The 26,621-nt window shown below is 47.1% G+C and overlaps 1 protein-coding gene across 15 annotated transcripts in view; it reads left to right on the top strand.

The window, feature by feature from the left end:
- Nucleotides 1–26,621, top strand: part of HIPK1 (homeodomain interacting protein kinase 1) — a 700,213-nt gene that overhangs the window by 489,659 nt on the left and 183,933 nt on the right. For all 15 annotated transcript variants that reach the window (XM_078644414.1, XM_078644417.1, XM_078644415.1 and 12 more), the window contains one exon: nt 21,808–21,926. In XM_078644414.1, coding sequence (XP_078500540.1) covers nt 21,808–21,926 — 119 coding nt within the window. The remainder of the gene's footprint in view (nt 1–21,807; nt 21,927–26,621) is intronic.

The raw sequence follows: 26,621 nt of genomic DNA, 5'->3' as shown, positions 1-26,621 counted from the left end.
CCCCAGACCTACCGGCCTGTTGATCCTTGAACCTGCTCCTGCGAAACTCCGGCGCCTTCCGTGGTCAGCAACCTCAAAAACCCCGGAGGACCTGACTGCCTTGAGACTCTACCAAGACTGGGACTACCACGAGCAGTGGTTCTTCTCAAAAAGCAACACCCCTGGTGCCAGCCAGGAACCACAAATCCAACCCACTCTGCACCCGCCGAGCCCGGCCTGTGCCTGAGTGGACAAAGACCCTGAGGACATCCCCCCCCCCCCCCCCCGGCGATTGTGACCTGAAATCCAGTGCCCAAGGACCCTCCTCGATGACGCCTGCAGCCTCACAACCAGGAACCCCTCCAACCGCGACCATCAGAGGGTAAAATGTCCTGACGTCAAGACACCTCTGCACCTGGGGCCCCACGGCCTCCTGTGCCCAACTCCTGGGTGCCTACCTATCTTCCAAGATCCCAACTTACCCCTCAAAGTTTTGGTTGCTCCTGAAGAATCTCCGCCCCGAGCCTGCAGCCTTTGTTCATCTTCCAAGACTCCCATTGATTAACATTGAACACCCGACTGCTCAAAAGCACCCAGCCGCCGAGTGCCCCTTGCAATGCAACCTTTGACCTAATCTACTTTCCCATTTCTCCTAAGCAAGTGACCAGGAGCCCAGCTCTCACAGCCGCGTGGCCTGCTTGCCTGCCCACAGGAGGTTAGTTTCTTGGAGAAGGAGAACGCCGGGTCTATGACGTTTTGCTGCCCTTAAGACAGCCCCTCACTTAATCTGGCCAAGGAGCATATTTTCATTCCATAAAAGGACTTTCACCAAGTCCAGCTCAGTGACAGGGGTCATAAGAGTATGGGGTCAATCTAAGGGTTGGCCCAAGTAAAGAGGGTCTTCCGAAGTGGCTCTTTCGTAGGTCACTGACATCAGGGGGTGAACTATTCACTTCAGAACAACAATCATGTGATAGAGGCTTCTAGCTGCCGATTCTTAACCAAGGATTTATCCCCAGGCATCCGACTGGATCCGGAAATGTTTTGTGAGCAGTACCTCTGTGTGCAAGTAGGTGATGTTATACAGCTCTGCATGGCGTCTGTGTCATCTGCGCCGGAAGTGAAGTGTGCATTGCCTATGTAGGAGCCAGCCAGCGCACTGATTTCAGTTTTTCTTTCCACGTCAGGCAGGGCACTTCTGGAGAGAGCTAACCCCATTACATTTTTTAATGTGACATTTTTTGACTTTTTGTCGATGTTTTTCGAAAAGCTTTCTGCTGGTGTGGCAGAGATGTCCATCAGGAAAGACTGCTTCAATTCCAGTGGCGCCTGTCACCTACAGATGTTGGTGATGGATAGGCATCTTCTTTGCCTCTTGTGCCTTGAGCGCCACCAAGATGCGCAGATCTGTGTTGACTGCTGTGCTATGCACCCCAAGGCCTTGAGGTAGAGGTGCCTTAAGCTCCTCGTTAGTTTTTTTGCAGAGTTTTATATAGCGCGAACTAGACCCGAACCGAATCAGGTATCAGAGCGCTTTACATAGCACCAGTTACGTTACATGAGGACACACTTTCATTTTTGTAGGCACGGGGAGATTAAGTGATTTGCCCAGAATCACAGGAGGTGACACTTGCTGCTCGAAGTGCGACACCACGACAGTCTCGGTCCCTGGCGAGAGGAAGGTCCTAGGATCGGTCGCAGAGCCATCGATCTTCATTCCAGTCAGTCATAGGGGTGTTTGGGAACGTCCCACAAGAAGAAAGAGTTAGAAGTTGTAGAGATCTTCGACTTCACCATGTCGTCGAAGTCATCCGACTAAACTAGGGTGCGTTGTCATTCAATGCCTGGCTCTGCGGTTGAGGCTGGGCCAAATCTGCGCCTCCCAGAGTTTCTGGGAGCCAGAGTGACCACCACCCAACTCAACGAATTTTACGAGACCATGCATCTCATATGTAGGTGACCTATCCCTGCTGGCTCGCTTTCTGGCCCTGCAGGTTCGGTGGAGGCCCCTATTGATTACCGCAGGCCGGTCTGCCCCAGCCAGGTACATTGGATCCACAGATGAAATCAGATTGGCGCTGGTTGTACCATCTCAACCTTCCCCAACGTTGGCGTTGCCGGCACCCTCCTGTGGTGCCGTCCCCATTCCTGACTCAGACATGGAGGTGTCCCTGAGTAATACAAGCCCCTAGACCCCAACATGGACTGGTGTGAGGAATTGGCAGACGCCAGTGGACTGGACACCTCTCCAGATACTGGCATTGTTTCCTCTACCATGTCTACAGAGGAGGGGAGCTTATTTTGCTATAGCCTGCCCTCCGTGGCAGTCGAGACTACCTTCTTGACAGATGTGCTTCAGCCAGGAGTGGCCCCCTCTTCCAAATAATGAAGCCCTCATGGACGTCCTACATGGGACCTGGTCCAAGCCCTACACAAGGGCTTCTGAGAATAGGACAAATGCCCACTGCCATCGTCCCGCCCCAGGGAATCCCAATTTCCTCCCGCAACCCCCTACCCCAGAGAATGTGGTGGTCCATGCCTCGACTTACTGTGTAATTCTCTACCACCCCACCGGATAGGGACTCCAAGATGCTGGACACCTTGGGCAAGAAATTTTTTTCTTCCAGCAGCCTCGCAATGCAGTATTCAACAGCTTTTGACTTTCCGCCCGAAGTCTGCAGTATTATCATTGGAGCCTGGCATCCCTTCACCAAGATTGTATACACCTGCCGCAGGGGCAAGTTTGTGGGCTGGTGTTCAGAAAAGCAAGTTGATCCTCTTTCTGCTCCCCTTTCTCAGGTCTTTCTGTTTATTCCTTCTCTTGTCCAGCAGGGCTCTGCTTTGAGCCGTTAAAGGGCTATCTTTCTGCCATCTCCGCCTTTCTGCGGTTGCTGGATCAGCCATCTCTGTTCAAATCACCTGTTTTAAATAAGGGTTTTGAAAGGTCTCAAACATATGTTCCCATCCTTATGCCTCAGTGGGACATCAATCTCAAACTTACATTTCTGCTGTGCGTGCCATTTGAGCCTTTATATAACTGTCCTCTCAGGATCTTTACCATCAAGACACACTTCCTAGTGGTTATAGCATCTGCCCAGAGGGTCAATGAGCTCCAGGCTTTGTCAACCAAGCCTCCATAGCTAACCATCTTTCCAGACCAGCTGGTTATTCGCACTAGAGCGTCCTTCCTGCTGAAGGTGGTTACTTCATTTCATGTTTTCCAGTCCATCGCCCTGCCTAGCTTCTGTGCTCCACTTCATCCCTTTAAAGAAGGTGTGACTCCATCGACTGTACTCAAAATTAGCGTTGTTGTTCTACTATGACTGCCCATGTTCACCAAGCACTACTGCCCGGACGAACAGTCAGGTCCATTGAATGGGCACTTTAACCATTCAGTTCTGCAGGACTTTCTAGTGTGAATTCATTCTGAAGACCCACCTTGGAGGAGGTACAGTTTGGGTATCTATTCCAAGTGGAGGAATCTGCAGCTAGAAGTCTATCAGATTAACAAGATCCTTATCTTGGGTAACTCCTTATCTGGTAGAGACTCTAGTTGCAAATTATTTACCGACCACTCATCTTTCCCGCTCTGCGAATGGACCTCTAGGGACAGAGTTTTTTCCCTTTCAGGCCCCTAGTCTTCCAGTGGTTAGTGTTGTTCGTGGCTCAGCTCTCTTGCCGTAGAAAGTCACAAAGAAATTGACTTCAGCGCGCTGGGTTAGCGCCTATATAAGCACTGCACACATCCCTTGTGACGTGTACGATGACGCCACTTGGAGCTCAACAAAACCACCTACCGGCATGCAGGGTTACTGCTCACGAAAAACTTCCAGATCCAGTCTGAAGCCTGGGGATAATTCTATGGTAAGGAATCTGCGGCTAGATAGTCATTTCCAGAAAATGCGTTACCGAAGAAAGTATAATTCCCAGATTGAAATCCCCCTCCTCCACCCTATACTTTTAAAACGTGAAGCATCTGTCATATCACAGTATGGGGAGAAACTGGCCGCATGCCAGAAAACCTCCATAACAAAGCCCCACCATGCATTGCACAACTCCCCTCCTCCTTCCCCTATAAACCTGTAACATAACAGGTGACAGTTGTGGTGAGGCTACTAATGTAGGGTCCTCTTTAGAGCCCTCCAAATGTCCACATCATGGATTTCAGTGTGATCAAATAGTCTCATTTATTTATTTTGTATTTGTTTAAGTAGTTTTATATAGCGCTAGTCAGACCCGAGGGTATTGGAGCGCTTTACAGCAGTTGTAGTAGAGGAATCTCAAATAATCAAAGTTATACATATTGGTTCGAAAGTCCCCTCATGACCATAATGCCCGGTTGCCTACGTCTCGCCACACCCGGCCATCACTCTTCTCAGTCAGTGGGCGGCTGAGCCCGAGGCCAATTTGTCATCATAAGGGCCATAGTCTCACTGTAGGTGCCTCTGACCAACTTGCATCACTCCCTCTTCCTATGCTTTTTTATCCCGTCCAGAGGGGCTCGCAGTGCTCCCGGTGGCCGATGTCTGCGGCCTCTTGGATCATGATTGATGTCTGCCCCTCAGGCAAGTTCGGTGGTGGAGCGGCGACCCCTGATCCCCAGCCCGGGCTATGAGGCCTGCCTCTAAGGGCTGCATCACGTTAAGGATCAACAGTAGTCTCTTCTCTACCCACTCCTAGATCTCTTCCAGCTATTCAAAGAATAATGTGTGGCCCTGATATAGCCCTTTGAGTTTGGCTGGATAGAGAAGTGCGTAACGGCGTCACAATCCTGATACTTGAGTAATCTGTCGATCATGGGACGCCGGGGTAAAACAGGAGGATAATTCACCAGGCAGCAAACGGCTTTGCAGACAGCGCTCAAGAAATTTCTCATGGGAGGGGTCTTCACAGCCCTCTCGGAGGCCCACGAAGGGCAGATTAATTCTGCGGGCTCTCCCTTTGGCACTTTCCACTCAGATCGACACTTGCCTGCTGTCTTTCATCTTATTAAAGGATTGTTGCAGCGTTTTCTTAGTATCCTCCAATTCTGAGATCCTGCCATCCGCTTTGGATTACCCTGCCCACTACCTGTCGGAGATCTTGTTGGAGCAGGGGCACATCGGCACACACTGCCCCTGTGCAGGCCTACAGGACCTGTTTAGATTGAGTAATGGCGCCAAGTATCTCCGCTGTGTCTGTTGCCTCGTTCCAAGTAGGGCAGTCTGTACATTTTCAGTTTTAGGCTGTACAGGGTGGATGGCTGCACTCTTGGCCTGGGCGAATTTATTCAGAGTGCCAGGCTTTACCCCATTCTTCAACTTGTCCCTTTATTATCTGTAATGGCCCCTGAGTGATCAGGCCCAGCCCTTTGACCCGCCTGCCCTCCCTGTTCGCAGGGTTCTCGAGCTGTTGAGGTGTGCAATGCAGCTCTGTGGGATCCAGCGTTTGCGGCTCATGCGCAGCTGCATCCCACACCGGTATTTAGTGAGGGAGGGAGGAAAAAGTTGATGTCCTTGGTGCCAAATGTGCTGAACCCGAGTCTGCGTCTCTGAGGGAGGGAGGGAGGGAGGGAGGTAGGGTGTGTGTGGGTGGGTGTGTGTGGGTGTGTGTGGGTGTGTGTGGGTGGGTGTGTGGGTGTGTGTGTGGGTGTGTGGGTGTGTGGGTGGAGGGGGGTGGAGGGGGGACAGGGGGGTGAGTCTATTATCCTTCAGGAGAATAGAGAAGGATTGTCCACAGCCCTTAAGTTGCTGTGTCCAGAGCTAGCTGAAGGGAGATTGCCGCTGTAGGAGGTCAGGTATAGGTCTGCCTGGCTGGATGCATAGAACTAAGAAACCCACAGGTCAGGGCGGCCTGGCCTCAATGATAATACATGTCCTCAGCACTCACCAAATGCAGCTCCTCGATGCTGTGGGGCAGCCTGTCTCCAAAACTCTGCTCTCCGAACCCTTTAGCGTCTACACCATGCGAGCCCTAGAACGAGGTAGTTCTCCAGGCCGCCAATCCGCGCCCTTTCACAGAATAAACGACAGGCCGGCATAGCTTACGTAGCCTATTTTTAAAGTTGCGTATTTGTACTGCTGTAAATTGCTATATTTAGTCAGTGATCGGAATAACAATCTGAAATGTCCATGTAACTCAATCCTTGGCACTTTCGTGTAGAATACAGTACTTTCCAACTTATAAGCCTCAATCTCAAGCCAAGATGGCCGCCTGGTAGGAGCTCCAGCTCCGGAGCTCCCAGTGCTTGGGATCCCTCTCCTGGATTTATCCCTGATAGCACACAGCATCTTTGGAGCGTATACAAGTAACCGGATTGCAAAAGTAACTGGATTCTAAGAGTAACTGGATTGTCGCTGTAACTGGACTGCGTGGATTACTAGGTCCCCCGCAACCCGCAACGGAACAGCGGAGGAGCACAGGACGACATGAGCTGACCACCGGAGTTACTCGCCCGAGGGACCCGATTGAATTTCGCCATCGCCTGTACCGGACTTCACGGCGGGGAATGCCAGGATCCCTGCGGCAGATGTCGGTGAGGCTCCGGATGGTCGACTGACCCCCGCGTCCCACAACGGAACACTGGAGGAGCACAGGATGACTGGATCGGACCAGCGGGGGTGTTAGCCTGAGGTGATCCCCCAGTGTTTCGCCGTCGCCTGCATCGGACTTCGTGAATGCCTGGATCCCTGCCGCAGATGCCGGTGAGACTCCTTTCATCGGTGAATGGGCGGTTTGGGTGATTGTTAGCTTGCGGCTAGACCCGCATGGCTAGATCTGGATGCCTTCTACCTGTGCCGGGGGCTGGACTCATCGCAACCCGGCGGCGCCCAGAGAGGGTAGCGCCCTGCTATCACTGAAGGCTCGTCTCCCGTATACCGGCAGTATACTTGCTGCCCAGAGCTGCCGGAGTGGAGCCCTGAGGCGGGCGAGTCCCGGGGGGACGAAGGACGACTGGAGCTGGTCCCGCCCGGGAACAGGAGAATACCGAAAGTGCGGTGCCGTTGCCCAGGGAGAGGCAACAGAGAGAGCCCTGAGGCGGACGGAAAAGCACGAAAAAACACTCGGCATCGCTGCCTAGGGATCTCCTGAATTAGGCAATAGGTAAAGACACAGCAACGCCTATCGAGGCGGGATGAGACTCCGCTCAGCTGCTCTAATCGGACACAATCATTAACGAACAACGGGCCAGAAAGGGATAAACTATGCAGCGGTGCACTTAGACCCTCGATATATGCAAAACGCTGACTGTAACCTCAACGTAATTACTGAGCAAGTCGCACTATAAGGTATTTATTCACCCCACTTGCTTTTACACACTTTTTAAATCTTCCTTTGTTCAAAATGGCTGGGGGTAATAAAACTGTAGCCATAAATCCCCTCCTGTACCTCCGATGCTCACGAGGCCCGGCATCTTAACTCCTCCACACAAGACCACCAAAATAGAGATAAGACTCTCTCCCATCAAGCTTGGATCTGGGCTTGCTCAAACGGAAACTGAAACTGCCCTTCCCTGCTTTTTAAGCAACAACAACAAAAAGAGGACTATCATCTCCAGCTCTCCTACTTGGCAGCCATTTTGGACTGGTCTCTCTCTCTCCTTAGTGGCCATCATGGACTAGTCATATGCACGATCGGACCATACCCTAAGAAGTGGCCTATTAGAATAATCTCAACTACCACATACTTCTCATAGCTCTGTTTCTAAACCGTCGTGGATTAGTTGTTTATCTTTTATTGCGTTATTATACTGCTACTGTTAGATAATTCACCGATCGCTACCTCATATATTCCTGGTTGCTCTTTAGTATCACCTTGACTCAGGTAACTTGTAGTTTGCACCTGTATTCTTTACTAGCATTCCACTAGTATTATGCTTGAATTCCTGTTCTGCACTGATTGCTACCTCTTATACTTGTACATCTTTTGTGGAATACAATCTCTCCCCTCCCCTCATAACAACACAGTGGATGGGCTAACCCGACCTGCCCCTGAAAGGGAAACTATCTCTCTAGGGCACATCAACAATCAAGAAAGGACTACTTCTGGCTCCCTATATACTATCCCTATATACTATATATCCCTATATACTATATCCCTATATATATTTAAGGATGGTGGCCATCCTTAAATAGCTCACCACTAGGGGGGTCATTGTAGGCGAGTCGCCCTCACCCATTGCCCATACTTTTTCACTTAAGCTTATTGCCTCGCAACCCTTAAGCTCCCCACCTCTTCTACCCACGCCTCTTCACCATGGAACGCTCGGGCGAGCACACCTACAAAATCATCTACCCACCTGAGTTCACCCAAAAAAACGCCAAACGCTATAAACACAATTTCCTAAAGGCACACCCCGAATTACCGTGTGTGGACACCTACTTTTCACTGATCAATGGAGCCACGAACAACGATATCATTTTCTACACTCCACTTAAGAGCACAATGGAGGAAAGCGTTCCTCTCCACTCTCTCTATTCACACCACTAATAAATCCGCACATGGCATAATTCTTTCTATCACACCATCCCCAGTTTTCCCAGGCAGAGCCACAATCACCATCTACAACAGCGGCAGATCTTCTTCACACTCTACCCCCCACCCACTCTCACTCCCCACTCCCCCACACTCACAACTAGCACCCTAGAATTCGCCTCCTCCCATACAATAACATCTCCCCCCCCATACTCAGCCCCCACTTCCTTGTAATCACCCCTATTGTCTGCGACCTTTACTCATCCCTCAGCTCACCGGCGCCGCCTCCCACCGACGACCCCACCATTACATCCTACCCTGCCCCCACATCACCCACACACAAAATCTCACACCCACCGAATGCCACTTCACCCACTTTTACTGCAGAGCCCTCCACGAATGCGAGCATACCCCACCTCACCGCTCCAAATACGCCCCCCAACTCCCCTCTCAACTTCTCTCCCATGGCACACATCACAAACTCTATCCCCAATCCTCCTCTAGACCTGATTTTGTCCACCCTCCTACAACTCAAAGACGAGCTCCGCACCATCAAAGAACTCCTTTGCACACCCTCCAGACAACACCGACCCACAACGACCACCACCGTAGCCAACAAACGACACACTCTCCCCACAGTCCCTCGTGCTCAACTCTCTCCGCACTGGCCCACTATCCCCGCCCGTAACAACACCCACCGCCCCCGGCGTGCCCTTAACTCCCTGTCGGACCGGGACTTATGCACCCTCCTCCGTTCTTTTGGCCCAGGTCCGGTAAAACACATAACCCTCACACACCTCCCCATACCCACAATTCTCACAAATCCCCTTAGGCACCCAACTCTAAGCAACAGAGTTTCTGTCCCAAACAACCTCAGAAAAGTCTGCCCTATCTCTAGACCACTCGACCTCCCTTCTCACCCCCAGACTCAAATGCATCCTCCTCAACTGCAGATCGGCCCAGAGACACTCCTCCGACATTGCAGATCTCGTCACATCAATGGATCTTGACCTAACCATCTTGACTGAAACATGGCTAACAGAAGCCTCCACGCCTATTATGGACATACTAGTTCCCCCCAATTACAACATCATCAGACTCGACAGAACCAACAAGACGGGCGGTGGAATCGCATGCATTTTTAAGAGCAATCTCTCTGTTACCAAAGTCACCTCCCCCTCCCTCACTTCCTGTGAACTTTTCTGCCTTGATATCTCCAGCGAGGGCAAACCAGTATGTGCTCTACATCTCATCTATCACCCGCCTGGGGACAACCTCACCTTCACCCAACAACTCATGGACACTATCGCTTCCAATGCTGGTCGGCAGATCACTCAAATATACCTGGGTGACTTTAATCTCCACTGGAACGATCAGAAAGACGCAGTGGTGAATAGTCTCAAAACTTTCCTTAAAGTGCTTGACCTCACACAAATATGCAACAGCCCAACACATGATAAAGGTTCGATAGTCGATCTCATCATCGCCAAAGAGGACTCTAGCCCACTGGGGGCAATCCTACCTTGTGATTGGTCAGATCACCACATCATCACCTTCTTTATCAATGAAAAAGTCAAACCTTCCCCGGCTCAACCCACCAAACCCAAGATCTGGAAAAGGGACATGAAGAATCTTAACTCAAACTCCCTACCTCCCCACACCTACAGGCTCCTCCTTCCCCCTGCTGACGTCTCTGATGTTCAATCACTGACCGACCTCTACCTCGACTCTATGAACTCAATAATCAATGAAGCCGCCCCACTGCAACTAAAGAGAGTCTCCACCAAGAGCTCGAACCCTTGGTACGAAGGCAGACTTAATGAAGACAGGCGTGCTTTGCGATCGGCAGAGCGCACTTGGAGAGCTGACCCCTCATCACTACATCGCAAAACGCTCAAGAACAAGAGAAATGCCTACTTTAGGAAAATCAAGCGTGCGAAATCTGACTTCTTTAGCCTCCAGCTTGACCAAGCGAAAAACCGGCCAAGAAAATTGTTCGAACTAGTCAAAAGTCAAACAAAGCCGCAACGCTTACAATCTAATAATACAACAAGCGATATCCCAAACAGCGAAGACTTTTCTGCTTTCTTCAAGCTAAAGACCGACAACATAAGAATTGATCTCCTCAATGATGTAAGCCAAAACCCGGGCCTCATCAGAATGTCTAACACTCAGCCTAAGAATAGCGCATCATGGACGTCCTTTGACACCTACTCTGAAGAAGCAATACACAGACTGCTCGACACCTTGAAGCCCTCTAACCACCACTCAGACCCCCTACCTGCTAATGCTGTAAAATACTTCATCCCCATGCTCCTTCCACTCTGGACCAAAATCATTACCAGTTCCCTTCAACAAGGTCTCATCCCTGACTCTCTCAAGGTGGGGCAAGTCACGCCCATACTCAAGAAACCTACAGCTGACCCGTCTGACCTAAACAATTACCGTCCCATCACAAACATCCCCACCCTGGCCAAACTGCTGGAAAAATGTGTACAACTCCAACTAACAAAACACATTGATAAGTTTGACCTCCTCAACCCACGGTGATGGATTAAAACCATGATCTGTTGACTTGGTAAGAGTATTCTGCATCATTCAGAAACTCTGCCCATCACCACCCCCCTTTTCCAAAATCGGTTTTATCCACACTATGTGTGGGAGGGTATACTCAGACGTGAGTCCCTTGCTCATTGCACCATCAGGATTCAAGCAAGCCAGGCCGAAGAAGGCTGTGATGCCAGAAACCGGTCCCCGGAAGCTTGTTTCCTTCCCAGTATAAGAATTGGCTTGGTAGTTTGGTTTGCCCTGTTCCCATCATGCACTGGGACAGGAACAGACTAATTTGCATATAGCCAGGTTCTGAGCTGGGATGGTGCAGTGAGCTAAAAAACGGTGATGGATTAAAACCATGATCTGTTGACTTGGTAAGAGTATTCTGCATCATTCAGAAACTCTGCCCATCACCACCCCCCTTTTCCAAAATCGGTTTTATCCACACTATGTGTGGGAGGGTATACTCAGACGTGAGTCCCTTGCTCATTGCACCATCAGGATTCAAGCAAGCCGGGCCGAAGAAGGCTGTGATGCCAGAAACCGGTCCCCGGAAGCTTGTTTCCTTCCCAGTATAAGAATTGGCTTGGTAGTTTGGTTTGCCCTGTTCCCATCATGCACTGGGACAGGAACAGACTAATTTGCATATAGCCAGGTTCTGAGCTGGGATGGTGCAGTGAGCTAAAAAACGGTGATGGATTAAAACCATGATCTGTTGACTTGGTAAGAGTATTCTGCATCATTCAGAAACTCTGCCCATCACCACCCCCCTTTTCCAAAATCGTAAAAGACTTCATCCCCATGCTCCTTCCACTCTGGACCAAAATCATTAACAGTTCCCTTCAACAAGGTCTCATCCCTGACTCTCTCAAGGTGGGGCAAGTCACGCCCATACTCAAGAAACCTACAGCTGACCCGTCTGACCTAAACAATTACCGTCCCATCACAAACATCCCCACCCTGGCCAAACTGCTGGAAAAATGTGTACAACTCCAACTAACAAAACACATTGATAAGTTTGACCTCCTCAACCCACATCAATCAGGATTCCGAGCGAAACACAGCACGGAAACGGCCATGACTCACATAATTGATGACGCCCTCCAAATTCTTGATCGCAATGATTCATGCCTCCTCATCCTTCTCGACCTTTCATCAGCATTTGATACGGTCAAACATGAGAACCTCCTGGAGCTACTAAACACTAGAATGGGCCTATCCGGGACTGTTCTCAAATGGTGCACTTCCTTCCTTCATATTCGGTCTCAGAAGTTCAAGATCAATAATGAGCTGTCCTCGCCTGTACCAGTAGACCTAGGAGTCCCACAAGGATCCTCCCTTTCTCCCACACTGTTCAACCTCATCATGGAACCACTTGCCACCTTGCTCCAAGCATCCAATGTATACTTCCATATGTATGCTGATGACACTCAACTTTACCTAAAGGTACAATCCCCGGATGATATCAAACTCTTGCACTACACCCTTATAAAGACCCAATCATGGTTGGCCGATAATCACCTCAAACTAAATGCTCTGAAAACTGAGTTCCTTTTGATATCACCCCCTGCGAAAACTACAACTACCCAAATCTGGCTCAATCACCTGACAGCATTTAATGTCCGGCCCACCATCGTGGACTCTGCAAAATCCCTAGGGATCACACTTGACGCAAAGCTCAACATGCAACAGCACATTAGCAAAGCAACAAAAGGAGCTAATTTCCAAATCAACACATTGAGGAAACTTAAACCCTTCCTCCCAGCCAAAGACTTCCAAAATGCAGTACAAGCCCTCGTCATCCCCCTCATAGACTATGGAATTGTGTCACTCAGTGGTCTCCCTCTAGCAACAACTGCACCCCTAAGAGCCTCCCTGAACGCTGCCGCGAGACTCATTACTGGCTCAAGAAAACACTCTCATATATCCCCGGACTTGAAATCCCTGAAATGGCTGCCCTTTGAAGCCAGAATACAGCTGAAAATCGCTGTTATGACGCACTCGGCCGTACACCACAAGGCACCCAACTACCTCACACAAGAGGTGATTATATCAGGAGTCTCGAGATCCAATAGAAGTACAAAAAATCTACTACTGAAACCCCGCAGATTCCGGAAGGAAAAAACTTACAAACGCTCCTTCTCAGGAATGGCACCGAGGATCTGGAACGCACTCCCTCCTGAAACCAGGCTTATCTCCTCCACGGCCTTCTTCAAGAAAGAGGTGAAAGCCATCCTTATGGCTAAGTACACCTGAACTTTATGGTTGTTGATCAGAGACTCCGCACCGCAATGGTATCATTGGCTACTTGATTGTCCAGTGTCAAATAACACCATATTCTTCCGGATTGTGATCCTTTTTATCCTTCCTAATTCTATTATGATCAGGCGATCCTATTATGCTACTTACTAACCACCTATTATTAAACTAGGCTCGTTAGTTGCTGAAACTCGATGTCCCTACCCCTATTCTTTGTAACCTTTAGATATTGACATATGCCATACCTTTAGCCTAAGCTCTCCTGATTTCTATTGTAGTTGGATCTAAGTCTCAGTATCTTCCTATATTACCGTTTACCTGATTGTTTATTGATATTTTATCAGCACATGACTGCTATCTGACCATGATATTGAACGTTATATTGTACCCAATATTATGTTGTCACCCTCCTGCTATCCTCACCCTTATTCCTGTAAAGCGCTCTGATATCTGTAAAGATCTTGTGCGCGCTATATAAAACTCTGAATAAATAAATAAATAACAAATGCCTTTTTTTTACAAATATGATGGGTAGCGGGCCTTGCTAGAAAGACAGGTTTCATGCTGATGTTTGTACTGTTTTTCAGCTGGTGATTGAACTTTCTCACTGGTTTAACCTACCAGTTTTTTCATGATACTGACAAGTTCTTGAGAGTGTTCTACAAAGATACCTCTGTGTACCTTAGTATGTTCCTTAATACAGTCCGAAAGCATTCGTTTGGAACCAGTTACACATTCATTAATACTACAACTTCAGCCATTTGCCTGTTATTCAGAATTCTTTGATAGTATTGTGCAACCTGACATCTTATTGATATAAATGCATATATTTTCACGTACTACTTATGATTACAGCCCAGACGAAGCTACTTCAAGTTTACAAGACTATTGTTAGTGAATTTCAGGTTAATGTAAACTAATAAGAAATACATCTTAATACTAGACTAAGGATTGAGATTGTAGCTTCGCACTGAAATGTTTGTGAAAGGAGGGACAAAAGTCCAGTGCGTATTACTTTTACTGTTTGGGAAGAGGGCTGGTTAAAGATGATTGGAATTGGATTAAAACATTTTTTTTAAACTGCTTAGGATTTATTTTTGAAATATGAAGTGTGCCTGTTTAACATGCTAGAGCTGGCTTATACGATTTTTCCTGGGTGTCCATCTCTGTTTTAGCAATATGTGCTTTGTAATTTGCCAATATAGAAACTTTAAATTGGGCTGTTTGTCACATTGAGACTTGTGAATATATAAACTGCCTTTTTGTAATGCATCCTGACAAAATAATTGTTTATGGGAAGGTATGTGGGATCCCAATAAACCATTGGTGTAAAAATGCTTGATTAGGAAATTTAAGCATATTACCAGACTGCGTGGGCTCCGAGATCTGTAGCCAAAGTTGTTTTACCACAGAGTCTTAACATTTTCGGAACTGGCGAGGGTGACGTTGTTTGGGATGTATGGGATAAAGTAAAGACTGCCCCAAAGCAGAGCTACAGGATAATAGGACTGAAGGGAAAGCAAAACCCGCACAGACCCATGACCAGAACAATAAAACCAAACTCCATACATTTGCAATCTAATATTCTATGCAGATTACTTCTTTTGATGTATACATGCATGCATTTTTACAAAAGAGGTGCCACATGTCTTTGTAAGAACACAGACTCTGTACGGTGACAATATTTTCATCCTTTGTCGATCTTTCATTGAATGGATAAGGTGGACCATGTTACCTTTTCCTAGTCTTTTTTGTACACTAGACTTTCTCCCTTGATACACTAAAACATCATAACATGGAAATTTCAATAAAGGCAATGTGGTCTTTCCTTGCTCCATTTGCCAGTGGTACAGTACAGCATCCATTTTGCAATGTCTGATGGTAGCTAGAGTTTTAAAGCCTACCTCTTTTCCTCTGACTGAGTTCTGCTCTCACCTTTAGTCTGATGTTGTTTTTCTCTTCCTTTTGATTGGAAGACCTTTGTTTGACATAGTCTCTTTTTGATAGTTAGCCATACGTATAGACTTAATCTGTTTTGCAAGTGTTCCAGAACCCACCTGTTTGATGGTATGTGTATATGTAGATACTCATGCTTGGCATACTCCTGCCATCTATTGTTGGGTCGGGATTTGTGCATGTTGTTTTTCTTTGAAGAAGTCTTTCGAATCACGAAGTCGAGTAACTCCTCCTCTCTGTGATATTGCGCATGGCCATAGACTCAATTGTTAGATTGTTTTCTCTCCACTGTCTAGTTCAGACATGTGTGCCATCGTTCTGTGATTCGACTTTGTAGGTTCGATCGTTCAGATCTTGCTGTCCTCTACGGTATTGTTTTATCATTCGTACTTTAACCATCTGCGTTCTTTTGACTCGTCGGTTAAAATTAGTTCATCCGATTGCCCTTCAGGGCACTGCCCGTTTGGGCCTACCTTCAGCATCATACCAGCCCCATCCGAAAATGTGTTGCTGGTGATGTAACACATGCCTTTTAGATTCTGCGCATGTTGCCACGCAGAGTACCCGCACACCGACCAACACCTGTGTGCAACCTGTTACTTTTTCCTGACTATAAAGAACCCGATTGTGACGCGTGTAAGTCGTTTCAGTAAAATAAAAACTTCTGTATCAAAGGGCATGTCGTCGGGAAATGTCTCAGAAAGCCACAGACAACACTTGTGACATTTTTGGCCAATCACATGCCCAAGAGGAGCTGACCGACCAGGAAGAGAAGGCTTACTCTATTGTTGAAAGCTCCATCGTGGAGGTAGACCTTGAGATGCAGGAACTCCAATCCGCACAGCGCGTGAGTACTGTGACCCAAGGCCCTGCTCCTCCATCCAAGTTGACCAAACATTTTCACCACTCCCACTGTAGGAGGTCACCGGAGACCACCAGTGTCTTCTGGCATGGTTGGATCTGAAAAACTCTTTCAGATGTCTTGCCCTCTGGCCCGGCCCCTAAGATTCCTGCCAAGCCTTCAGCATCGACTTCTTTGGACTGGGAACATGCTTCGGTACCATTCGGCAGCCGACCCAATTTCCCCATGTACAAAAACCTCAAAGACTCAAAACCATCATTGGCTTCCACGTCTCCTTTCAAACCTATCTTAGAAAAGATGGACATTTGCGAGAGGAAAACAAATTGAATTGGGCACTGGGCTCATTCTTGCTTCACTTTCCCCTTCACCACATATAAAGAGGAAATTGACATTTAAGGAGGCACTAAATTTTCCCCTGCCTCAAGTAAAACACAAAGGACAAGGTCCCCTTCCCTGCCACTTCTATTCCCTTCACCACCGCTCCATCTCCCCCCCACACACACACACACACACACTCCTCAGCCATTATCACCACAGCATGATATACAAGACATGTCTCCTCTGGGATCACCACAGTCTTGACACTGGTGGGTTGGGGGAACCATTAGGGGATCCTCATCCATGGGATATATATGACACAGACCCCCCCTACACCAAATGATCCTGATCTGTTCCCAGCTCGTCCTTCCCCTCTTGAGGATGCTACCTCCTGTCCGGAAATCATTGCCGGAGCATCAGCTTTCCACAATGAACTGCTCCATAGGGGACCCCTAGAACAGGATTTCCTCTTTGATTCTTTGACTTCTACTCCTAGGGATACACTATCTTCCAGTGTTACCTTGCTTAAGGAGACACTCAAATTACATATTTAAGGACCCTGTTACAGCCAGAATTATCACCCCTAGAGCAGATTGTAAAAAAATACAAGGCAGCCCCATCAGATCCTTTATTTATTTGGAGTACCACCAGACTCCATTGTGACCACTACTGCACGTAAAAAGGCCAATTTCCAGGCTACTGTGGATACCTCTCTCCCAGAAAAGAAAAGTAAGCGCATAGACTCTGCAGGAACGAGTTGTAGTGCAGGCTGCCTATCATTGGTGTATCGCCAATTGTCAAGCCCTTTTGGCCCATTATAACAGAACACATTGGGACAAGATGAAAGAGCTTCTCCAGCGTCTCCCTGAAGAATATAGGAAAAGAGGCCAACAAATTGTTAACAAAGGGACAGACCATCACTAACACTTCCATTTTCTGCACCCTTGATGCTGCAGATGCAGCAGCTAGAGGAATTTGTACTAGTCTCCTTCTTAGGCGACATGCCTGGTGGAGGTGTTCTGGGTTCAGACAGGAGGTCCAACAGGCAGTTGTAAACATGTCCTTTGATAAAGAACACCTCCTTGGTCCACAGGTAATTTCTACCTTACAGAAAATGAAAAAAGACACTGACCCAGCCAAAGCAGTGGGAGCATTACAAATGTTCACTCCTAGGTGCTCCTTTTATCGCCCAATCTTCAGGGTACCTGTAAGTCCACCTCCACAGAGGCACCTAACAGAAATAGCCCCAGACCACTTACACCAAGAATTTTTATAGAGGTTCCTTCAGAGGAAATAGCAAGAAGTGTAGAGGCAGGGGTACCTCTGCTTGCGGAACACCCACTGCAAATCAGTTGTTACCCTCTCCTTCCCCCCCGACCACACAACACCTGCTGGGGGCAGACTAGTTTTCTCACCCAGTCTAGAATACCATCACCATAGACAAATTGGTACTTGCCATTATCCAACATGGCTATTGTCCAGAGCTCATTACCACACCGCCCAACATTCCACCTCTCACTGACAAGTTACCTCAGGAACATCAGACACTTATAAAAGTCCAAGCCCTTCTTCGCAAGGGGTTATAGAACCCGTTCCCCTTCAACATCCTGCCTCAGGAGTATTCTCTCTATACTTTCTTATACCCAAAAAGTACGGGTCTCTAAGACTGATCTTAGATCTCAGGCCTTTAAACACCTACATCCTATCAGAACACTTCCTTATATAATTTTGCTTCTTCAACAGGGAGAATTTATGGCAATGTTAGACCTAAAGGACGCCTGCTTGAACATACCAATACATCCTGCTCACCGCAAATACTTGAGATTTGTGGGAGACCGAAAATACTATCAGTTGGAGTTACTGCTGCACCTTGAGTGTTCACAAAATGCTTAGCAGTAGTCTCTGCACATTTACAAAAACAAAATGTTCACATATTTCCTTACTTAAAACAGTTGCAACAACATTCAAATAACAATAGATCTGCTTCACAACCTAGGTTGCGTTATCAACGTCACCAAGTCTCATCTTCAACCCCTACAAATTCAACCTTACTTGGGAGCAATTCTCAACACACAATTAGGATTAGCCATTCCTCACCCTCCTCAAATTCAGAACTTTCAGGCAACCTTGCCCCAGTTTCAACAAACCAGACAGTCACAATAAGGAAGGTTATGCGTCTATTGGGAATGATGGCATCATGTATTTCCATAGTTCCCCAGGCAAGGCTTCATTTGCGTCCCCTTGAGCAATGTCTATATCGCCAGTAGTCTGTCCATAGGGTCAATTAGAAGATGTAGTGTTGATAGACCGCCACACTCCCTGTTCTCTTCAATGGTGGAAAACCAGCAACCTGTTGAAATGGCGTCCTTTTCTGGACCCTGTTCCTCACATCACTCTCACCACATATGGGGTGGGGAGCTCACCTACAAGACCTCACCATACAAGGTCTTTGGGATGCCAGACATCAATCTCTTCACAACAGCCACTTAGAGCTTCAGGCGATCTATTTAGCACTGAAAGCTTTCCTTGCTCACTTGTCTCACAATGTTGTCCTAGTCCGGAACCTATGAGAGTCATGTATTGTCTACATAAAAAGTGGAGGGGGGTGGGGGGTGAACATGTTCTTCACAACTATCACACCTGTCTCTGACTATATGGAAGTGGACTCTACATCACAACATTCATGTGTTGGCGGAATACCTTCCCGGAACAGACATCAACTTTGCAGACTTACTCAGCAAGATGCAGCAACAAGTCCACGAATGGGAACTCCACCCACAAGTCCTCTTGCCATACGTCCAAAAGTAGGGGTTCCCTCAGATCGACCTTTTCACCACAGTAAAAAACTTAAAATGCCCAAACTTCGCCTCCAGGTACCCTCACACACTATCCAAGGGCAACGCACTATGGATGAGTTAGTAAGGGATATTTGCCTACGCTTTTCCTCCTCTCCCACTTCTTCCCTTCCTGGTTTGGAAGCTCAGACCAACTTCTCTTCCAATGGTCCTGGTAACTCTACATAGGCGCGTCAACCTTGGTTCACAACACTCTTAGACCTCTCTGTAGTTCCACACGAGAATCTCCCCAACAGACCGGACTATCTTACTCAACATCAAGGGCAAATCAGGCACCCAGATCCAAAAACTCACAACCTAGCAATTTGGCTTCTGAGGTCTTAGAGTTTGGCTACTTTGACTTACCACCAGAATTAATGGATATTCTTAGAAGGCACGCAAACCCACCACAAAATCCTGTTATGTAGCAAAATGAAAGCAGTTTGTTTGCTACTGGCATTCCAAACAAATTGATTATGTAAAAGCTCCAGTGCAAGGCATTGTCTACTACCTTTCATAAGGTTACACCTCGCCCGCGGTTGCTGCCTACCTCCAAAATAATGCAAAAACAACAAAAGAGGACCCGAGGGTGAGTTTAACGACCCACTGGATACATACCCCCATGTACTGGACTCATCACACAAAAGGTATCCAAGGGTCAGGGCACAAGGTGACTATCAACTGAACAAATACGCAACCACTATATGGCAAACAAGAATATCATCTATTAATCATTAAGTCATTTTAGATGTAGTGAAAGAAACCAGAGTAAACACCCATATGTGACAGGTATTAAGTGAACTCTGGCTCAAATACATGGGTAAAAGTTTCCCATCAGTAGCTGTTCTGTACCGCCCTTGACATCATATGGGTTCTCCTTACCCAGGAGTTCACAGCCTATGCATCATTTCTAGACTGTGATTTTAACATAAAGTAAACATTAGGGTAAATGGTGCAGAACCTTTAGTACTAGTAGTTACTGAATAAGCAGTGCAAAAAAAGAATGACCGTTATTGTTTACAGATAGTATGTTAAATCTGTATATGCACATAGTAATTTTTAAGCTTGGGAGAGCTAATACAAATATTAAAGTAGTAGTTTATATAGCTCTACCCAATTTTAGATTCACTTACACTTCTCTTCTTTTTTTGCACTGCTTATTCAGTAACTACTAGTACTAAAGGTTCTGCACCATTTACCCTAAATGTTTACTTTATGGTAAAATCACAGTCTAGAAGTGATGCATAGGCTGTGAACTCTGTCTCCTGGGTAAGGAGAACCCATATGATGTCAAGGGCGGTACAGAACAGCTACTGATGGGAAACCTTTACCCATGTTTTTGAGCCAGAGTTCACTTAATACCTGTAAAATGACTTAATGATTAATGGATGATATTCTTGTTGGCCATATCGTGGTTGTGTATTTGTTCAGTTGATAGTCACCTTGTGCCCTGACCCTTGGATACCTTTTGTGTGATACCTCCAAAATAAACCTTATCTCTCACTTTTCAAGATTGCAGTCATCAAAGCTTTCAGGGAAGGACTCAAACAATGATTCCGCCAACACCCTTCTGGAACCTTGACAATGTTCTAACTAGACTCATGGGCCCCCCTTTGAGCCCCTACACGTATGCCCCCTTCAATTTCTTTCATGGAAAGTTCCATTCTTTGTTGCCATTACCTCACTCAGGCGTATTAGTAGCTCCAAGCTTTTGTTCCATCTATCTGGAGAACATGAGCTTTCAGAAAATCTAAACCACTATTTGTTGCCTTTTCCCCACCTCATAAAAAGTAATCCAATACCCATAATCGGGCATAGCTAGATAGATAGTCAAATGTTTTCAAACCTGCTATCTTGAGGCCAAAAGTCCTTTGCCTGTTCCACCCGGAGCACACTACTCGCTAAAAGATAGCAACCATAGCCTTTTTAGAAAGCATCCGCATAGCTGTCACTTGTAAAGCTTCTGCAAGGTCCACACCACACACTTTCCCCAAATACCACTGTGAGGATAGTCTAGCACGCCAGCAAGCCAAAGTAGGACAGGCAGTGCTACGTACCCTTTTTCAAACCACTGCAAACGCAGACTTGCCACACTGGGAACCGCTTTATAGTCTATGTAGAACATCTATATATACAGCCACACATGCCTTCAAATTGAATGTTACTTATCCTGTAAGCATCTGTTTGTGGCATGTAGTGCTGTAGATTCACATGCGCCCTACTTCCTCCCCAGACACCTGTGGTTGTTGAAGTTACATTATACATTTAACATGGTCATCGTGTTGCTTAAACATACTTTACACTTCTTTGACACCCGCCAGCGGTAAAACATCTAACAATGGAGTCGATGCCTATGCACAATATCACCGAGAGGAGGAGTCACTCGACTTGGAGACTTAAAAGATTTGTTTGAAGAAAAACAACTTGCACAACTCCCGACCCAACACTAGATGGCAGGAGTATGCAGAGCATGTGAATTTACAGCACAACATGCCACAAACAGATGCTTAAAGGGTAAGTAACTTATAATTTTTTATTATGGATGACACTGTGGTGCAGACTGTCTTTTAAAATGATTTTTTTTTTCTTCAGGGCTCCAGGCGACCACAAAGCATTCTGGTTTCCCGGTAAGAATGGACAACACTGTCCCTATGGTTCCGCAAGCACCTGCTGCACAACCGCTACAGATTCAGTCAGGGGTTCTGACGCAGGTAAAATATGTTGATGGGAGAATGTTGTATGAGGAGTATTTCTTTGTCTTGTGTTTGCTGAAGTACTTTAATGGCCAGTGGCCATGAAGGTAGTGCCCCTTTTGAGACGTTGCAGCATAAATCATTTAGATGCATGGTTTAACGTTTAAAGACTTATTCAAAGTTGGAAAAAATACCCTAAAATATAGGATCTGTGCTGAATTGACATGTTTAATGCTGTTTCGAACAGAAACTGCAATGTCTTAATTGCATGATCTAAATGTGAAACTAAATATAAATCATTTGATAGACATTGAAAAGTATACATCCTGCTGTTGGTTCACTAGTAGTGCGAGTGTTTTTGCAAATAAGCTACTCGTTCTGTAAAATCATGAACATGCTTTTGCCTGCAGTTTGGAAATTCAAGCAATAAGAAGGCTTCATTGGTCCGAAGACAAGTTGTCATAGATGGTTGCTTGCTCGGTGTCTTTGGTGGCTGGTCTTGTAAAGGTTGTTTGTAATGCTACTCATGCTGAACTGTATATTCAAAAACAGCCCTAAAATGAAAATTGTAAGTGTGTTGTCATTTTCTGAACTGTAATATTTTCTGGGAGCTGTGCAAACACTTCCTGTCTGTTGGATACTTCCACCTTTAGATTACTCGCCCCTTCAATCCCCTCCTGGCACCAGACAGGATCTGAAAAGTTGAAATGGCTCTCCTTTGCCGCTAGGTGGCACCTCAGCTCCAACTCTCGTCCAGGATCTACCCCGCATAGCACATCATGCAACCGTATAGTGCGCCACCTGGCACACTTATGTCAGTTCCTTGTTCCTGCACCCTTCAACACGGATCTGGAGTTGTTCTACTCTGAACATTTTCCTGCATTTATTTAAAAAAGCAGGCTCTTTTAGGGATGTCCCTTCTTTAAATTTCAGGATTTGAGATTTGTCAGTCCTGCAGTAGATTAATGTCGATCGCTTATGCACACAACTGCTGTGTTCGTGCATTGGTCCCAAGTAATGTAAGAAATGTGCTGCATGCATGCACAGGCTTTAAAAGAGTACGAGAACAAGCTCCATGGTTCGGTATTCAGTTAAATGCTAAGGAAAGGAGCATTGTTTAAGTTGCCACGCCAGGTCCCGGTCTGGCTCACGCTTGACTAATAAATCCTCAAAGCGAGCCTCCTCCAGAGGAAAAGAAAGGTCCATCAAGAAGCACAAGAGACCTAACAGTAGATTCTCTTCGGCTTCCTGATGTCCTTCCAATTACAGAGGTAGGTCATCCAGTCAGTGGTCTCACTCCTCAACCCTGGTCTTGACGCGGACGCTTTATTTGGTGGAGATTCTATTGGTTCTGGATTTGGCCGAGGTGCTGTCACTGGATTCAGAGTCCATCACTCCTCTTCTGAATTTCCATCCCTGGTGCTGACCCAGAACAGAACATGGCTTTCAATCAGGGGATGCCGGCCCTCTTCTGCTCCATTCTGGTTCCCTTGGGAGCTGCCTATTTCCAAAAAACTGTAGGGGACCCTAACCAACCTTTTACCGGTGGCTATATTCCCCAGTGCAGGCTGAGCTCCCTCCAGCACTTCTGATTCTGCTTTTTCGATACTGGCTGACCCTCTTCCACTGTAAAAGGTCTTCCTGTATGTTTCTTTTACACCACCAGCACCAGCTTAGGAACCTCTGCAGGATTTAGGAAACTTTCCGAAGGCTATGACTGTTCTGATCAAGTGTGCAAGTAGAGCTCAGCAACTGATGAAGGAAGAGTTTCCTAATATGCTTTTTGCCTTGGAGTGAATACTTTTGTAGACTTGGATAGCACTTTGGGTTATTTCTGACTCGTTTATGATGCCAAGCATTGCTGAACATAGCAATGATTATAGCAGTACGGTATCCCCTTACGCTGCCCCCCCCTGAGATGATTGCTGGTTGACTTTATGAACCTAAAGAACACCAGTGACTTTGATACCTCCCGGGAGATGGATTAGGAATGCCTTTTGGGGCCTTCATCTGAGGAAGTAACCTCATGTTCGAGGCATGTGAGCTGTAGATCATATGCGTTAGCATAGATCGCCATCTGGTGTTGGGCCCGGAGGTTTGCACTTTGTTTTTCTTCGAAGAAGTCTTTGTAGTCACGAGGTAGGTGACTCCTCTGTTTGGTGATAGTGCGCATGGGCATCGACTCGATCCTTAGATAGTTTTTTCCGCCATCGAGTTCGGATGTGTATTGCTGTGCTCTGGTTCGGTATAGTTTTCGAATCCCTTCGACGCGCACTCCTCTACCCTCAACGGTATTGTGTTTCGGTCGCGGTTTCCCACTCGACGCGCATCGTAGTATTTGTAAAACCTTCGATCGGGAACTCTGAGTCCGGTCTACCTGTGTCGACTACGCTAGCAGTCGATGGAACAGACTCCATTTAAACTATGTCCCGGTTGTCATGCTAAGTTCCCAGGCACCGACCTGCACCAGGTCTTGAACCTGTGCTTACCCCGCAACACAATGAGAAGGACTGCGAAGCATGTTGATCGTTCCGATCGAAAGAGACTCTTCGTGACGGTCTGGCTCGTCGCCACGAAATGCAAGTACAGACGTAGAGGCTGAAGATGAACCGATCTCCGTCTCCAAAGACGACGCCGTCATGGAGGAAGACCTGAACATCACCCTGGGTCAACGTACCGGGAGTTTAAATCCCCATGTGACCACACAACCCAGAAAGAGTAAGGCTCCAGCATCACCCCTGCACTCGAGCTCTGGTCGACACCGACGAAATGTTTCAAATGCCCCGCCCTCCAGCCCGGCTATGAAACATAAGGGCACTCCTTCCGGCTCGAGCCGGCCCCATTCTGGTACCGAAGCACCACCTTCGGCACCGAAGCATAAGCCACCTCATGTGCCACCCCCTACATCGCCGGCACAGAAGACACCTTCGGCACCAAGGTCTCGGAGCCGAAAACAGCTCCGGAGTCAAGATTGTCCATGCCAAAATCCTTGGCACCTAAAAGCTCGGAGCCGTCAACCTCTGCAGCCGAAACATCCAGCTCCGAAAGATTCAGGTTCAAAACATACAAAAAGTAAGCATTCGGACTCACAACCTTCGGCGAACAAAGACCCTCATAAATCTTCCACGTCGAAACCCATTCCTAAGGAGAAAGTCACTCCTTCCAAGGAACTTCCATCCGAAGGTACAATTTTGGACCCAAAACAGAAAAGAATCCGTATCGATCCCAAAACTGGATAACTTACAGCCACTCTTACAAAAAAACAGAAGCTAAATTTGTGAGTGCTGTCCTATCCCTCTGAAAAAGGAGGACATGGGTACTAACCCTTGACCCCTTACATACCTCCTTCTCCTCCACCTAACCCACATCTACTAATCACACCGTCAAATTCACCACCACCCCCATTTTCACCTGAACCACAGGATGATGATTATGGGGACGGCGATGGGGACGAGGATCTGGACATACCACAGGACATTCCCATGACACTGATCCATGGGAAGATTACAATAAAGACCCGGGTCACAATAATGACTCTGACCTGTATCCCTCCAGACCCTCCCCACCTGATGATAATAAAGGCTGTGTTCAGCTTATTAAGAGGGCTGCTCAATACCACGGGGTGGAGCTACACTCGTTCCCTCTGCAGGAGGATTTTCTTGTGGAGACATTCACGCATTCACAGTTTCAATCCAGGAGTGCTTTAATCAAGGATGTGTCATGTCCCAATCCTAAGGACTGGTTTCCATTGCTTTCTGGTTCCAACAGCTCCCTCATGACCCCTCAGGTCATCATCAGATTTCCTGATGAGCATCACAAAGGTAAAGAAATCAAGATGGAGGGGAAGATCCTTCTCCCCACAGGTCCCAAAACTCTGGAACTCAATGACCACAGAATTGAGACTGGTCAAAAATGAACAGTGTTTAAGAAAAAAACTCGATACCTGGTTATTCCCATGAGTCCTCACCTACTGACTGCTTCTCTGTAGCGCTGGGAAGCCCTTGGGTAGCCATGCACTTTATAAATCCCATAAATAAACATAAACAGCAGTACCGCAAGTTCAGGGAGTTCTTCTGAGGTCTTCTGATTTGGCAGGGTCAGCCCTCACAGCCTGTGCAGCAGCCCAACAAGCTGTTACAGAGATTATGGGGATGTGGCAGTTCAAGAGGTTATCATGGGCAACCAATTCTGCAAAACTACCTGAATCTGTCCATGGAAGGGAAGAGGTGTTGTCACCGCCACTTGACACCGGTGGGTCCTGCAATTTGTCGAGTAAGGCAATGCCTTCCAGTAGTTTCCAACTTCTGTCTCCCTGCTCTCTCATGCCTTCTGTGACCTCAGACAACCATGTTCACATTCTGCAGAAAAAGATTCTGACTCTTTTCAGCAAGTGTGCTATGTAGTTCAGCTCAAAGATGAGATAGGACAGGACTGCTGTTAGTTATTTTATTGTTCCCAGGAAATGCGGGAGGCTCTGTCCCTTTCAGGACCTTAGCATTTTGGAGGTATTTTTCCACTAGGAAAAGTTCAAGAGGCTTTCTCTGGTGCATGTTTTGTTGGGTTTGGAGCATGGAGATAGGATAGTGTCTCTCGACTTAGAGGACAAATATTTTCATATAACGATTCTGTGGTTACTTTGGCAGCTTCGGTGGTTTGAGGTAGGTTGGACCCAATATCCATTTGGTTTAGCATCTGCACCGATAATCTGAATGA

Source organism: Lissotriton helveticus, chromosome 5_1, assembly GCF_964261635.1.
Source record: "Lissotriton helveticus chromosome 5_1, aLisHel1.1, whole genome shotgun sequence".
NCBI lineage: Eukaryota > Metazoa > Chordata > Amphibia > Caudata > Salamandridae > Lissotriton > Lissotriton helveticus.
Note: the sequence above shows the minus strand (reverse complement) of the source record. Positions and strands in the feature narration are given on the sequence as shown.